The sequence below is a fragment of the Vulpes vulpes genome, chromosome 2 (genome assembly GCF_048418805.1).
Source record: "Vulpes vulpes isolate BD-2025 chromosome 2, VulVul3, whole genome shotgun sequence".
In the NCBI taxonomy this organism is placed as follows: domain Eukaryota; kingdom Metazoa; phylum Chordata; class Mammalia; order Carnivora; family Canidae; genus Vulpes; species Vulpes vulpes.
This window is the reverse complement of record NC_132781.1, coordinates 147,558,673-147,576,053: the sequence shown is the minus strand read 5'-3', so window position 1 is coordinate 147,576,053 and position 17,381 is coordinate 147,558,673. Positions and strand designations below refer to the sequence as shown.

The 17,381-nt window shown below is 39.8% G+C and overlaps 1 protein-coding gene across 1 annotated transcript; it reads right to left on the bottom strand.

Moving 5' to 3' along the window:
* Positions 1–341: 341 nt before the first annotated feature.
* On the bottom strand, positions 342–17,221 carry DNAJA2 (DnaJ heat shock protein family (Hsp40) member A2). Its single transcript, XM_026014407.2, has 9 exons — positions 16,955–17,221; positions 15,374–15,433; positions 14,827–15,050; positions 12,005–12,085; positions 11,620–11,753; positions 9,353–9,549; positions 3,548–3,692; positions 3,232–3,359; positions 342–2,132 (listed from the first exon to the last, which is right to left on the bottom strand). Exons 1-9 carry the CDS (start codon positions 17,030–17,032, stop codon positions 1,941–1,943), a joined length of 1,239 nt encoding a protein of 412 aa, XP_025870192.1. The 5' UTR covers positions 17,033–17,221; the 3' UTR covers positions 342–1,940.
* Positions 17,222–17,381: the final 160 nt, after the last annotated feature.

The window sequence follows — 17,381 nt, the reverse complement described above, 5'->3', positions numbered from 1 at the left end:
GGGCTGGTGAATGGAAAGGGGAGTGAATGCTAATGGGTTTGGGGTTTTTCTTCTGGGGTGATGAAAATGTTCTGGAATTAGTGGTGATGGTTGCAAACTTAATATACTGGAGACCACTGACTTTCCACCTTTTATTAAAAGGTAGATTTAATGGCATAGGAGTTATTGTTTCAATAAAGTTGTTAAAAAAGATTCTTTGTGCTGTTGATACTATATATGCTTATTCTGTATACAGGTGAAATAACAGATCTTAACAAGGTTTTATCCTCTTTCCTTATGGTTTTGCTATGGCCAAAAAGTCTGGGTAGAAGAATTAAAACAAAGACTACACTGAACAACTCTAATGTTTTATAAACCTTTATTGGAAAGGCTACAAACTTTATATTGCCACTTCATTTCTTACCCTTAAAGTGGTTGTGGGGAAGTAACCTTGGATACAAAACTACTATGCTGTTGAATCTTGCCCAGGCTGGTTGTAAAATATTTCTTGTACAATGGAGGTAGAGCGGATAGGGCAATAATTTAAACCTCACAGGCCTTGATTAAAGCCAGGACACTTCCCCCCGCCCCCCATTCAGGTTCTGGTAGACCCAGAAAGAAACTACAAGTACTGTGTTTAGGCTCAGGGATGGCATAATACATTTTTAGTTCTCAGTTTCCCCCATTTGTTCTTTTACAAATGTAAAATGTACAACTGATGTCTTTTCCCTAAAATTAAAGTGTGTTCTAAAAATATCTACTCTGGGAATGAAAAGGTAATAGAAGATGGAAAGAAGAGTGACACATCCTCTTCATAGTAGTTTTACCTGATTTTTCTCATACCAGCCTACTAGTCTTACTTTTCTAAAAAAACATTAGTAATCAATGCTTCCCCCAATCTCAAATATTCAACTTAATGGAGACAGAGAATCTTTAACTTAACATTTAATGAAAACAGAGCATTTTAACAGGTTCTATGCAGACATGGTTCTAATATTGATTTGCTGTTACCTTATTTTTAAAAGGGGATAGTGGTGGGGAGATACAGAGGCTAGGTTAACCTGGCCCCAACACTCAGGATCATAACTTATGAGTTACAGAACTCAGATGTCCTTGACTGTACAAGCATCAATTGAAGCCAATAAAGCCTGTTTCTACCAACATATCAAACTTTCTTTATGCCTTTTAAGACTATAAAATGGGCACATACCTGAGGCATAAGCTTCAGGCCAATGGGTTTTTAAGGGCTGCTTAAGAACCAGAATGAAGGATACATTCTCCAGTTTAAGGATACATTTTACAGTTCAAAGTATGTTCTTCCTTCTAAAAATGTGACACAAAGAATAATTTATACCAACTGCTTTTTATTATCGAGTTTCAGAAACCTTTCACAAGATGGTAAAAAAAAAGGGGGGGGGGGGACTTTACAACCACAGCTAATGTTATATTTTTTTTCCATTGTTCCCAGTCAGCTCCAAACCCATTGTGTGCAAAGCCCATTTTTCCATGCATCTAAATGATAGATACAGGCTATGAAATTCTTTATTCTATTTGTAGCAGCTTACGCAGGTGCAGCCAAACACAAAGCTTCAGGACAAATTGTACACAAACTTTACAATGTGGGATTTGGATTTAAAATATGAAACATAAAATCTACACAAAACTGATAAAAATCAAGCACAGATACCAGGACTGAAACTTATAACCCATGTGTGAAAGGGAGTCTTGTTTCCTTTCAAGTGCTTTATTCTGCTACAGAACAGTCAAAATGAAGATGTAAAGCTTTGTGGTTAGTTTAAATTATACACTCTGTAGATACTATACCAATTTTAAAAGTTACACATAGACCAACAAATGTCCATCAGTTCTTCTGGATTGACCAGACACTCCAGCTGGATCGCTGAAAGCAAACCGGGCAAATGTGGAAAAGAAAATCCACCTGTGCAATTTGTTTGCAGAGTTTACTGATGGGCACATTGCACTCCTGGTCCATGATGGCTGCTGCTTTCTTCATCAGAACTATCATTATAGGCTTCACGCCTCTGACCACCTCCCGAGCCCCGAGTGCTATCAAATTCTTGAAGCTCTACCTCTTCTGTGTCTCCAATTATGTTTGGAACTTCTGGTCTAGATGGCAGAAGATCTTCTAGTTCCTTTATTAAAATCAAAACAAAACAAAAAAGTGAGTTTGTGAGCTATCTTCAATGTTCCTTTGGATACAATCCACGGTATATACTTCTTTGAGAGGTAAAATAGGTTAAGTCTAGTGCACTTTAAGCCAGAGATCACAAATTGATGACCCACAGGTCAAATCTGCAGATAATCTTTTGCACAACCCAACTATTGCTTAGAAAACAAAGAAACAATTGCTTTACATCCAGTCTGATTTAATTATTTATGTATTTCCTGCTTGGCACCATGAACATTTACACCAGCAACACTTGTATTTCTTTTTTTAAGAGATAAAGAGTGTGGGGGTGGAGGAGAGGGAGAGGGATACTCTTTTTTTTAATTCAATTTTTAAAAAAAGATTTTACTATTATGGGGGGGGTAGGGAAGAGAGAGAGAGAGAGGGGCAGAGACACAGCCAGAGGGAGAAGCAGGCTCCATGTAGGGAGCCTGATGTGGGACTCAATCCTGGGACTCCAGGATCATGCCCTGGCCTGAAGGTGGCACCAAACTGCTGAGCCACCTGGGCTGCACACCCCACCGCACCCCACCGCCCACCCCCCGCTTTTTGTTTTTGTTTTTTTTTTTTTTTTTTAAAGAGAGAGGGAAAAAAAAAATAAGAGAGGGAGACTCTTAAGCAGGCTTTGGAGCCTCACATAGGACTTGTCTCACCACTTTGAGATCAAGACCTGAGATGAAATAAGAGTTGGATGCTTAACTGACTCAGTCACTCAAGCGACCCAAGCCTCGCCTTTAATAATCACCAGCATGGGGCAGTCCAGGCGGCTCAGTAGTTTAGCACTGCCTTCAGCCCAGGGTGTAATCCTGGAGTCCCAGGATCAAGTCCCACATCGGACGCCCTGCATGGAGCCTGCTTCTTGCTCTGCCTGTGTCTCTGCCTCTCTGTCTCTCTCGTGAATAAATAAAATTAAAAAAAAAAAAAAAATCACCAGCATGGCCCAACTAATGGTAAAAAAGCAAAATTTTCTAAATTACATGTTCAAATCTAAGTACCAAAAATAAATCAAAAGTGACCAAGAAACATTACTATTATTGAACTTTGCTTATACTTAGAACACTTACAGAAAGCTTGTCTGGGTTGATCCAGTTGTTTTCAGGAAACTGCACATCAAACTTTATGTAAAGATCACCTTTTTCAAAGGGATTACGATACTGTGGCATTCCTTCACCTCGAACTACACGGACACATCCTATTATTTGAGTAAGTAAAAAGAAACTATTAAGAATGTTACCAAAGAAGAAAGGTATTCAGTAGTTCTTTTGAATCATCTACTATAAAAAATTACAAATTGTAAACAAACAAACAAACAAAAAAAAACAACAACAACAAAAAACAAAACCACATGGAACCCTGGATCAGACAGAAATCAAGATTTACCTGGTTCAATTACTTTTCCGGGGGGGTATTTCACCACAATCTGACGTCCATCAAGGTGCTTAAATGTGAACTGAAATCCACATAGAGCTTCAACAAGTCCTATCTTATATGTCATGTGCAAATCATTCCCATCTCTCTGGAACACCTACAAATAAAGCACACACACACACACACACACACACACACACAAATTAAAAAATTATGGAGCCATACCCTATTGTGCTGTGTTCCTCAAAATGATTTCAAAGCCTTAATTTTACCATTCGTTATAAAAGCCAAACTGTCATCATCTGTAATTCCCTAAATTTATAAAAGGAAACTTAGCTATTCTCACTAATATGCTAGAAATTTCTATCAGAAAAGCATTAGAACTGAGAAAACAATGGTTCATAAGGCATAGTTATGGCTCAAAAAAATAGAACCAGATATATTCTCCAATTGGGGCTCATTTCCTGACCCTGCCCCTGAGCAAAAAAAGGTGTAGACTGTCCAGCAGGATTCTGTAGATCAGGTTCAACTTGGGGAGTACTCCTCAGACATGATCCTAACAGGGGAAGGGGAGAGCCCAAGTTCATCTTTTATGTTGAATATTTCTCAACCAGTAATGCTCGGCCACAAAAAGGGCTCAGTATCATACTTTACACATTTATGAGTTTTATCTCACCTAAAATTCAAATTTTGAATTTAAATGAATATAAATCAAGATAGCAAATGCTAACAGTAACTAATTAGCTTATGGACTAGATAATGCAAAGATTATTCAATAATGTTTCTGAGCTGATTTTTTTTTTTTTAATTTATGATAGGCACACAGTGAGAGAGAGAGAGAGAGGCAGAGACACAGGCAGAGGGAGAAGCAGGCTCCATGCACCCGGAGCCCGACGTGGGATTCGATCCCGGGTCTCCAGGATCGCGCCCTGGGCCAAAGGCAGGCGCCATACCGCTGCACCACCCAGGGATCCCCCTGAGCTGATTTCAATGTGCAGGAAAAATACATCCAATTTCACACACACCTGACTTAAAGATGGAAACAGAGAGAGACAAATCACAAGAGACTCAACAATACAGAACAAATTGAGGATTGCTGGAGGGGAGGTGGGTGGAGTAAAGCGATAAATGGGGGATGGGCATTAAGCAGGGCACTTGATGGAATGAGCACTGGGTTCTATATGCATCTGATGAATCACTAAAATCTACCCTTGAAACTAATAATACAGTATATGGTAACTACATTGAATCTAAATTAAAAAATGTTTAAATCCTGGCCAGTTCAGTTAGGTAAAACTGAAAATCTGAATTTCACTTGAATTTCCTAAATTTACCAATAAAGGAAAGTTAATCTCAAACCATTATCTTGATCAGTGGTCCTGGACCAACAGCCTCAGCAGCACCAGGAAACTTGTTAGGAATGCACATTCTTGGGCCACACCCCATACCTACTGCATCAGAAACCAAGGAGGTGGGGCCCAGCAACCTGTAGTGATCCTGATTTTAACCCCAGTGATTTTAATGTAAGCTAAAGTTGGGAACCACTGAATGTATTACCTCTGTGTATTTACTCAAGTGTTTCTCACAGTGGGTGGAAAAATTAAATTCAGTAAGAATTCTTTAACACAAGATGTTTTAAATTTTTTTAAATTAATTTATTTATTCATGAGAGACACAGAGAGGCAAAGACACAGGCTGAGGGAGAAGCAGGCTCCTCAGAAGGAGCCTGATGCAGGACCCAATCCCAGGAACATGCCCTGAGCCGAAGGCAGACACCCAACCACTGAGCCACCCAGGCATCCCTATTTTAATGTTTTTATAACTGTAAAATGCTAGTGTTTCTGAACATCTTCATAATATTATTGTTCTAAGAACCATCTATAACCAAATATCCTTTGGTTAACGCTACATCAGAAGTAGAGAACAAGACACCATGTTCTTGGAAGGGAGTTCAACTTAAAGCGATTCCATTTAAAGATGGTATCAGGATTGTTTCGGGGTACGGGGAACTAACTGGTGGAAGGGTGAGTACACTGGAAAATTTGTTTTTTGTTTTTTTTTTTTTACACTGGAAAATTTGATGCGAAAATTCGAACAGAGAATAAACAAGCAAGGACATTCAGGGAATCTGAAAAATCAGATTAATAAAGAGGGACCAACCTAAGAACTAGATAGTGAAAGACTTAAAGATATAATAATTTCTGGAAAACAAAGTATAGAACATTAGAGAAGAGACTAATATCACCAGATATAGTGGTTCTTTGCTGGGCAAATGCACAATGGTGGCTATTATCACCAAAACAGACACACACCTGTACTGAAAGACAAATACCCATTATATATAGCACTCTCAAAATTGAATTTTTTTTTTTATCAGATTTATACTGTTTCAGCTACAGCACCCACCCTGACCTCATGGCCTGACAATTCCTTCAGCACAAGAGTTGGGAGTGAAAAAAAAAAAAAGCCCCAAACAAAATAGCTACAAGCTTTTTCACGAACTAGTTGAGATTAGCCAAATTTTCTTAGAAGATGAACATTTTCAGGGCACTTGGGTGGCTCAGTCAGTTGAGCATCCAACTCTTAGTTTCGTTCTCAGGTCAGATCATGATCCCAAGGTCATGGGATTGGCTTGCGTTGGGCTCTGTGCTCAACATGGAGTCTGCTTGAGATTCTCTCTCTCCTTTTCTCCCTCCTGCCCCCACCCCCAAAGCAAGTAAATTCTTAAAAAAACAAAAAGATTAATATTTTCAGTGGTATTAATTAAGTAAGATGCCTAAATCTCATCTTGGGCTCCAATTTACTTTACTGGTCATAAAAAAACATGAAGTAACCACTTTTGACCTCTCACTAGTTGAACTTCCACTCTAACCTCTACCAGCTCCTATTTTCTACCTCAGACAGTTACCTCTATCTGTTGGAAATTCCATGCAACTCCACCAGTTCCAACAAGAGATGGACCTTCTTCCAAAAGCCTCTCCACAACCCCAAGAAAGAAAAGGAGCTTACTCATGATCTCATCTGATTCTACAATATCCTACCTTTGTATTTAGAAAGCAAAGCCAAGCCCAGGGAGCCCAAAACTAGTAGTTAATAGGGAGTCAGAATTTAAGTCCTTGTCTCCAAATCCAGTAATCCGTATTTTAAAAACCCTAATTTAATCATGTAGCAACACTAAAGGCTGAAAATAGGGATAGAAAAAGGTTTCACGGGATCCCTGGGTGGCGCAGCGGTTTGGCGCCTGCCTTTGGCCCAGGGCACGATCCTGGAGACCCGGGATCGAATCCCACATCAGGCTCCCGGTGCATGGAGCCTGCTTCTCCCTCCGCCTGTGTCTCTGCCTCTCTCTCTCTCTCTGTGACTATCATAAATAAATTTAAAAAAAAAAATTAAAAAAAAAAAAAAAAAAGATTTGAAAAAGGTTTCACCAGTCTGACAAACCAAAAACTCTCCTCCAAATAACCATTACTTCTTAACTTCTCCGTTACCCTCCTGCTGCTGCATTGCCCAACATCATTTGGTAACTGGCCTCAAACTATTCCAATGATAGATCAACAAAAATACCCACGTTATCTGTACCATCTCACAATACAGTTTATACTCAAATATACGGTAAACGTCTCAATTACTTGGCTATCTTTCTGCCTTTATGCCTTGCTATGGTGTTGCGCAAGAAAGGCATGATTGCACAAATGAGGAAATGGCTACAATACCAGTTAACAGAGAACCTTTTAGAAGAGTTACAAATACTTCACCTAAAAGATCCTAAGGCAGAATTCTAAGAATTACTATTTTTTAGCAAGCAAGAAGCCCTTGCTAGTTGTAGGTTTGGCAATATCCTAAAAGGGCCTAGATATATATATATAGTAATTTACAGCTTTGTTGAGGTAAGAAATTTACCGAGAAACACTTGTGTAAGAAAGCAAGCCACATTCTAGTGAGGGAATTAATCTAATCAAATTCCCATAATCTGCATCTCAATAATAGCTTTATTCTCTATTGGATTTTTTAAAAGATTTTATTTATTTATTCATGATAGACATAGACAGAGAGAGGCAGAGACACAGACAGAGGGAGAAGCTGGCTCCATGCTGGGCCAGGGTGCGATCCTCAGGATCGCACCCTGGGCCAAAGGCAGGCGCTAAACCTCTGAGCCACCCAGGGATCCCCTCTCTATTAGATTCTTTACATGATTTTCAAAATTTACTTTATTTGTAAAAATCACTATCAAATGGGAGAAAATTTTATTACAAACTAAAAAGATGATTTGACTTATGATGTAAAGGCCTTTAGAGAAACTCAAGTCGGGCAGCCCAGTGCTCAGCAGTTTAGCGCTGCCTTCAGCCCAGGGTGTGATCCTAGAGACCCGGATCGAGTCCCACATCAGGCTCCCTGCCTGGAGCCTGCTTCTTCCTCTGCCTGTGTCTCTGCCTCTCTCTCTGTGTCTCTCATGAATAAAGAAAACCTTTAAAAAAAAAGAAAGAAAGGAAAGAAAAGAAAGAAGAAAAAGAAAGAAAGAAAGAAAGAAAGAAAGAAAGAAAGGAAGGAAGAAAGAAAGAAAAAGGAAAAGAAAGGAAAAGAAAGGAAAAGAAAGGAAAAGAAAGGAAAAGAAAGGAAAAGAAAGGAAAAGAAAGGAAAAGAAAGGAAAAGAAAGGAAAAGAAAGGAAAAGAAAGGAAAAGAAAGGAAAAGAAAGGAAAAGAAAAGAAAAGAAAAGAAAAGAAAAGAAAAGAAAAGAAAACTCAAGTCAATGTGATCAAGTATGATGCCAGAACCCTGTCAAAGGCTTCTGTACTCAAGGATCTGGGTGATCACTAAAGGGGTTTCCTGAATAGCTCCAGATATAGTCTTCAAGAATAAAGGTCCACAGTATATTCTATAGCACTTTAAAAAATATATGTACAGGGATGCCTGGGTGGCTCAGCGGTTGAGCTTCTGCCTTTGGCTCAGGATGTGATCCCATAGTCCTGGGATCATGTCCTACATCGGATTCTCTGCATGAAGCCTGTTTCTCCCTCTACCTAGGTCTCTGCCTCTCTGTGTCTCTCATGAATAAATCAATAAAATCTTAAAAAAAACAAAACAAAACGTGCAATGGTATAATTAAAATATACACTAGACCACATCGTTGGACCAGTTAATTATGCCTTGTACATGACATACAATATATATCCAAAATTATTTATTTAAAAAAAGATTTTATTTATTTGAGAGAACGTGCAGGTGCACCTATGAGCACACGCAGAGGGGAGGGGCAGTGGGAGAAGCAGACTCCCAATTGAGCAGGTAATCTGATGGGGGCCTTGATCCCAGGATCCCAAGATCATAACCTGAACCACCCAGGCGCCCCCAAGATGATTTTTTTAAGCTGCAGAACCTTTTCTTTCAAGAAAAGCTTACCTGGTTAACCCAATATGTAAAACAAATCAGGAGACCAGCACTGAGGACTGAAGCCCTATCCACCCACCATTCACCACCCTTCAAAGGAGTTTCACAATGAAAAATAAGCTGCCTTAGATCATCTGGTCCAATACCCTTATTTTCATAAACAAGGAAACGGGTACAGAGACAACAGGATTATTTAAGATTATGGTGCTAGTCAATGGCTGAGCTGGAACCAAAACTGACTCCTTTTCAGTGCTTTGACTACACCTGCCTTGTTCACCTACTAAACAAGTTAGTTCTTAGGAACTCAGCCCAACCACTTAACAATTTATGTTCAATGTTGTTCTACGAATCCAAAAAGATCTAACCTGTATCTTGACCACAAGACCCATTTCTGAATAAAAAGAAAATCAAACAAGCAAAAAGGAAATTACCTCATGTTCCTTCTCTTGTAGCAAAAGAACAATGTCTCCTGGTTCCACTCCTGGGGCTTGATCTGCTTCCCCAGTAAATGTAATTCTCTGTCCATGTTTCATGCCTTTGTCTACGTGGACTTCAAGAATCTTGACTTCTTTAATCACCTTCTTCCCTTCACATTTTTTACAGCGGTCCTTTTCATTAATTACCTCTCCTAGAAAGAAAGAGTATTCAAACTTCCAGCAAGTATATTATACTGCATTCTTAAATATGTCTTGATAGTCTTTTTATTCATTAAATAAATGTTCTGGACTTAACTGCTATCTAAAGTTTTATTTAATGTTATCATTCCTAATAACAGAGATTCACATCTTACTTTGGGCTACCTGAAAGACTCAACTACCTGGTTCCCACCATTTTAGAGAAGAAACATATGAAAAATGCAATACATCTTAAACAACACTTTCTTGGCTCCTGACTCTACTTCCTAAAGTTAAAACAAAGACTAAGGATCAAGGAAACAAAATGGGTGGTTTGATGCTAAAACTTCTAGAAGCACTACTTCATTTTTTGTTTTCTTAGTTTCATGTAAGTTTAACCCTGCTGACAGAGACCACCCAAATAAAAATTTAAAAATCCTTTATGGCTCGTTACTACATTGTATAGTTGGTACAGAATCTTATTTATTTCCGAGACTAACCCCTGCTCAGGTGTCCTATTATAGATCTTCCTTTATTTAGGTATACTATTACTGAGAAATTTCCAAAACCAATTAAGAAATGGCTAAATTTTAGCTGACACTGAGTATCTCCACATCATGTTTAAGACAACATGGCTTCTTCTCTCTTTGTATTCTTCTGAAACATTTAATTAATGGTATAATAAAGTAAAACTAAAGCTCTACATAGTATATTGTGAAAAAATAGCATTGACTTCTACTGGCTGATTACTGGCATACTTTAATGCTTAGGTAACATGTATAATTAATGACTTTAGGGACTATTTCTAGAATGCTGCTTTCAAAAAGTATGTACTGCAAAATACCAATTCCTCATAATGGTAATGGTACAGGGGACAAGATTTCACTAAACTTTGGTTTTCTGATAGCAGGAACTATTAGAAGCCTTAATAAGGTATAGTGCACTGAGACTTTCCAGGAGGGGAATATAATATGCCGTTTCTCCATTATCTCATCACTTCCTGGAGAAATTTGGAAAAAGATGCTCTAGAATTTTGCTGTCCAATATGGTAGCCACCAGCCATCTGTAACTATTTAAAGTTTAAATTAATTAAAATTAAAAATTCAGTTCTTTAGGTACATTAGGTACACTTCAAGTACCGAATAGTGACAGGTGACTAGTGGTTACCATACTTGACACTGCATATACATAACATTTCCATCACTGCAGAAAAATTTTATTAGATAGCACTGCTTTAGAATAAAATCTGGCAAACTAAAACCCATAGGCCAAATAGGGTATGTCCTTGTTTTTCTAAAAAATGTTTAACTGGAAGTTAGTCATGCCCATTTGGTTATATATTGTCTACGGCTATAAAAGTACTACAAGGACAGAGTTGAGGAGTAGTTTCAGAAATCATTCTGAGCCTAAGTATTTCAAAGGTATCCACAGCCTAAAGTATTTACTTCTGTGAGAAATGCTTGAATCCCCATATCTAATTAATCTGGGATCCCTGGGTGGCGCAACGGTTTGGCGCCTGCCTTTGGCCCAGGGCGCGATCCTGGAGACCCGGGATCGAATCCCACGTCGGGCTCCCGGTGCATGGAGCCTGCTTCTCCCTCTGCCTATGTCTCTGCCTCTCTCTCTCTCTCTCTCTCTCCTCTCTCTGTGTGTGACTATCATAAATGAATAAAAAAATTAGAAACCAATCCCCGTATCTATCCTTAAAAGTTAGCTAAAACTTACAGTAAAATCCTCCACTTATCAGAATGATAACTAAACAATTTGCTGTCTCCCTCTTTATCGAATATAATCTAAAAGGACAAAAAATATAAAGGGACAAAAAACTTTACCTATCCTTTCATTTCAATGAAAGGGAATGTAATACAAATGTAATACAAATTTACTGCTTGTGTTCTAAGCATAATGGAATAATTATTTTCACATTTTTCTTTTAAAACTCTATCTTAAAAAAAATAATAAAACTCTGTATCTTTTCTTTAATAAGATGAATACAACACGTATTAGAGAAAAACTGTAAGCGTCTCCAACTCCTTCATTCCCAATCCATTTCCACATAAAAGCAGAAGTAATGGCATGCATACCTTCTCCATTACAGTCAGAACACACAGACTGCATCTGTTGTACCATTCCTGGAGCCAGCTGTCTGATCATGATGCGTACACCTCGACCCCGACAAGCACTACATTTCTGAACAGCTCCAGACTTTCCACCTTGGCTAAAGCAAGCAAAAATATAAATCAGATTTTTTGCTCACAGACCATTCCAATAGGCCATGACAAATAGGAAATGTGCTTTTCACCTTTATCTTTAACCCCCAATGACTAGTATTTAAACTGACTTTCATAGGTATCAGAAAATGTTCTGTATTGGGTGGTTTAAATCATGAACAACTTTTACCTGGTATAGACTAAACATGCCACTGAAAGAACAGATGAAAATTTATCTCATAAACCAGAACACACTTACCCACTGCATGCACTACAGAGTACATTCTTGCTAAGTTGTAGTTTGGTTGTCTTGCCATTATACAGATCTTCTAAAGACACTCTGGGGAGAAAAGCATTAGGTTTAATCAAATTTTGCCCAAGTTCTTCTAAATATAATATATAAATAACAGCTGATACAGCAAATTCCACTATAACCTTTTAAAGAATTAAAAATCACCTACATTAAGTCAAACGATGGAAGTTTTATTTTTGACTCAAATTAGCAGAATTTTATGACTATGGACAGTCTATGTGGTGCTCAAAGCCACAACCTACAGGATCAGGCCAACAATTTGCTATGCTGCATTTTCTGATAAAGCTGGTAACTACATAAACTCAAGCATCATAACCTTCCTCTGGACTCAGTCAGGAGCCCTCCAGCTAACCCAATCCTGTGAATGAGGTTAAATTATTATCCTCCTCTTAAAAGACAAAACTGAGCATGGAAAGGTTAACTTGCCTTACTGGATTACATAGGCAGCTTGACTCCAGAACCCATGCTCTACTAAAGGTGCTGCTCCCCTCAAAGGACAATTTTTAGAAAGGTGACAAAGTTATATGACAACTTATGGGAGTTATATGCAACTGCACTGCATATGTCCCAAAAACAAAACAAAGAAAGGGACCTTATCAGTAGTGTGACAGAGCAGAGGAAAAGAACAGGTTTTCAATACAGAGCCCAGAATTTTAGGCTTCTTAAGGAGGTCTTAAGGACCCACGGACTTATAAACAAAATTATATATTTGAACAACTTTTACCAAATTTCCAAAAGGGTTTATAATTAAAAAAAAAAAAAAAGAGTTTAAAAGCTCATGAAGAATATATAACTGATAAAAGCCAATTCATCTTTATATAGCATATTTGAATGACAGGACCATTCATTTCCAAACGAACTCAAAATCTATGTATATCAAGTCTCAAAAATACTATTCATTTAGGATCTGAAAACAATGCTTTTAATGTGGTTTTACCCTTCTCATGGTCTTTTCAAGTCTCCTTTAGCAGTGAAGCTTTACTTTAAAACAGAATAACAGGGGCGGTTTAGCGCCGCCTTCAGCCCAGGGCATGATCCTGGAGACCCAGGATCGAGTCCCACATGGGGCTCCTGCGTTGAGCCTGCTTCTCCCTCTGCCTGTGTCTCTGCCTCTCTCGCTCTGTGTCTCTCATGAATAAATAAATAAAATCTTTAAAAAAAATAAAATAAAATAGAACAATAGTTAAGAGTATTTTGAAAAGCACCTATACTATTTATTTCGTGGTATTCAAACTTTCTCAAAATCATTACTTCGAGCTAAAACTGTTATACATTCTAGGCGGTATAAGAATAAAAACGCTTATGGAACATTACCAACACTTCCAAATAATGACATAGCCACAGCTTAATCAGACAAAAGCAATTGGCTGCATCTGTCTTTTATACTCATAACAATCTTTAACCAAATCATCTAAAAAAACAAACAGGCAGGTCTTTTCCTCCTTATACATTAAATTACATTTAGTATGCAAAACCACTACCCAAGAGACCAGAAAAATATGCACTTGAACAAACATGGCCAATGAAGGAAAAATGTGGGTAATGGTCTGGGCTAAGCTGGCACTCTCCACCAATGGTGTTAAACTGGTACAATCTTTTTACAAGGCAATTTAGTTGTATTTATCAGCCTCAAAACACTGATGCCTGCCTGGGAATCTCTGCCAAGAAAAGACAAAGCTGTATAATAAAGATACTCAAAAACTGCTATTTATTACAGCAAAAAATTGGCAACATCCTCTACAAAAGGTGAATGATTAAATAAATCATGGGATGGAATATTATAAAGCCACCCAAAATTAAATGTTTAACAACAGATAAATTTTAAATAATGTTAAAAAGAAAACAGCAGTTACGGTATACAATGAAAAAAATTTCAGGTGAATATTAAGAATTTATTAAGGTACAGTAAGTACTCTCTTGATCCTATTTACTTCTTAAATCACTTCTATATCAAAGAAAAAAGAACTAACCCACACTGTACAACTATTACTCTTGAAATAATATCCAAATGATAATTTATTTGAGGATAAATTCTTTCAAAATACAAAAAGTTAAAGAATGACATTCAAATAATGTAGTTTATATTTCCTCTAATCTACTCAAAAGTATAAATTAGGTAATATGAAATATTTTAAATAAACACTTGAAACTCAGTCTCCAGCATTTGCTAGTAAAACCATTATTAGTTCACGAAAAAGAAGATAAAATACCTCACAAACTTTGCAAAGTAAAATAGCTATTTTCATACTGTAGAGGGCTCATGGATTCAGTCTAAGACCAAGGTCAGACACCATTCATATGTTGGCAGGTTAAAGTCAGGCTAGAAGCCAACGAGCTCCATGGAAACCAATTTAGGAGAGTTCACACTGAGGATCAAGTAATGAGTGACTGTAACATGTAAACAAACTAGTCAGCCACTTACTTTGTAAGTTTTTGAATAAAAAGTAACTTGGAAAATTTAAATACTTAAAAGAAAATAATCTTCAAAATTGAAATTTTAAATCATATAGTAACAAGTGGCTTCAGATCAGTATTAACAAAACCAGCTGCCTACTCAGTAGAAATATCAACCACCCTTTAAGATCTGTAGCAAAATACAAACACCCAGGTTATCAAATTCAATTTAGTCATCCAATGAGAACAGTAAGGAAATGAAGATTTTTTTTTCTGACAACGGATGGAACATTTTTGATGCCTTTCTCATTACTAAGCATTACTACTTGAAAAAATTGTACTTAATTTAAAAAAAGAGAAAAAAAGATATTCACTTAAGTGGATGCATCATGTCTTCTCCTCTTCTTCTGCCATTTCGACTTCTACTCTGATTGCCCATGAAGCCGAACAATCCTCCACCAAAAATGTGAGAGAAAATATCATCCATGCCACCACCTCCACCGCTACCTTCCCGAAGACCTTGTTCTCCATATCTGTCATATAATTCACGCTTCTCAGGATTTGACAGTACTTCATATGCAAAACTGATTTCTTTGAACTATAAAAAAAAAAAAAAAGTAACAAGGAAAACAATTGGGTTTTCAAGTAGAGGAGTGGGGGAAAGGCTACAGGAATCTGGAATTTAGTTATTCTAACAAAAGCTATAAATTACCTTTGGTTTGATTCTGGTCCTACCTCCCACCCACCACTGCCTGGAATGTTAGCATTCCCATTACAAAACCAAAATACTCTTTATGTAAAAATTTGGCTGTATGGGAACAGATGGGACTTTTCTTTACAAAACATTCCTCTTTTTTCCAAGGAGGGCAATTTAAAACTGAAACCTCATTGGGGGGGAGGGGGGGTCCTCAAATAACTTACTTTGTCACCAGCATTTGGATTCTTATCAGGATGGTATTCCTTGGCTAACTTTCTGTATGCCTTCAATAAAAAATAAAAAACAAACAAAAAAGGTTACATACAAAATCTAATTTAAAGATTTAGGAGTACTAAATATCCCATTTTTTTCTGAGAGGCAATGTTTTAAAACCATAACTTTCCAAAAACATCTTTTATTCACTGAGATTGACAATCTGAATTCGTAAGCTGAAAAAAATAGCTCGATACTGTTTACTAATTCATCCACCTCAATACTGTTTACTCGCTAACTTGATCCAGAAAAGCTGAAACTATACTAGAACAATGTCAGAGAAAAACAAAATATTGGAAAATTCCCTATTTTCACTATTGTCAAATGCCTTTGAAGGTTAGTAACCAGACGAAGAAGAGGAGTCCAATGTACGCTAAAGGAATGATCCTTAAGTTTGTTAAAACTACAAAATCAAGCCAAAGTAAGAACCTCTGGTCAGGATGGCTCCCGCCTTCCCTGTAATTGAAACATTAGGACAAAGTCAAGAGAGGCTCCTTTTAGCTTTCCATACGGTGGATTAATTAGGGTCTTACTTAATTGGAGGGAGCTCGGTCCTCGCGAAGTCGCATACATTTAGGTGGCCAGGACGTGCAGCACTTAACTCTTCATTCACAGACACACCAATTATATAATACAGACTAGCATTTCCGGTAAGGTAACAGGAAGTCCATTTTACTCTCAACTCTACCCCGTCCCAGTGCCTAAGGAGCATTCTCATTTTCTCAGCTTACGAATCTGTGCGCTCTCAGCTCCGTGAAGACGGCGTAGCGCTTAATCAAATGCCGCAGGAGCTTTGAAATCCCGAGATCAAAGATTCGCAGCACTGCAGACAGCAATAATAAGACCTTATGTTTATTTTTAGTCGGTGTACACTCAGGTGTTTGGCTGGGACCCACGGCTTGCTTATTCCTGAAGCGGGTACAGAACAGCTAGGTTACCTGCCCACAGAACAATACACCCAAACAGAGAGCCGGGGGTCAGTGGGAGGAGGCGGCGGACAGGGAGCTGCTGCTGCTGCGGCACCCACGAAACATTCCCCAACTGCCCGGAGGCCTCGGCGGAGGCGGCCGCGACCCTCCCGCCAGGCCCTAACCCCAGCCGGGACTCGGCTCCGAAGCCCACGACCGCGGCGTGGGCAACTTCTCTCCCCAGCGGCCGGGGATGCGCTGCGCGCCACTGTCCAACCTGTTTTTCCAGGGTGATGACCTCCGCGCGGGGAGGGCCGCGCAGGCTGCAGCCTCCCGGGAGCGCCCGGCCTCCGGCGCCCGCCGCCCGCCGGGGGAGGGAGGAAGGAAGCGTTCCCGTCGTGTTTGCGCAGGGGTGGGTTTTATTTGCTGCATTTGCAGGCGGGCGGGGCCGGCGGCCCAAGGTCAGCCGAGGCCGGTCCCGCTGCCGCTGCCGCCGCCGCCCCCCAGCCTGCGCCCGCCGCGGCCGGCGCCGGCTCGTGGGCAGCCCCGTAGCGCGGCCTGGCCGCCTCAGCCGAGCAGGCCCGTGCCCCTCACACCCTGCCCGGCCGTCCCGCTCCCCACTACCTTCTTCAGCTCGTTCTCGCTGGCGCCGGGAGGGACGCCGAGAATGTCGTACAGCTTGGTGTCGGCCACGTTCGCCATGGCGGCCGGCCGGGCAGCGCTCAGGGGGGAAGGCGACCGAGCGGACGGAGCGCAGCCAGGCCCACAGCGGCGTCGGCGGCAGCGCAGGCCGAGGAAGACAGCGAGGGGGAAGAGGGGCGGGGCTGAACTTTGACCCGACGCACGGCGCGCCGTGACGTCGCTGCGCGGAGCCCGCCCCCGAGCCCCGGGCCGCGGCCGTTGGGGGTCGCGGTGGTGAAGCGATCGGGGCTGGGCTCGCTTCTCCTCAGGGTCCTGCCGGTGGGGCGAGGTCCGGCGTAGAAACTGAGGGAACTGTGACGCGCGCTTTCCAAGAATTCGGCTCTCTGCGAAAGGAGTTTATGGAGGGTGC

What these genes read in the sequence shown, in the direction of transcription:
- DNAJA2 (XM_026014407.2), bottom strand. Translation starts at nt 17,032, where the DNA reads ATGGCGAACGTGGCCGACACCAAGCTGTACGACATTCTCGGCGTCCCT. An exon ending in ATCCAAATGCTGGTGACAAA is followed by an intron (nt 15,051 to 15,373) that starts GTAAGTTATTTG and finishes TTTTTTTTATAG; the next exon opens with TTCAAAGAAATCAGTTTTGC. An exon ending in GACATGATGCATCCACTTAA is followed by an intron (nt 12,086 to 14,826) that starts GTGAATATCTTT and finishes TTTTCTCCCCAG; the next exon opens with AGTGTCTTTAGAAGATCTGT.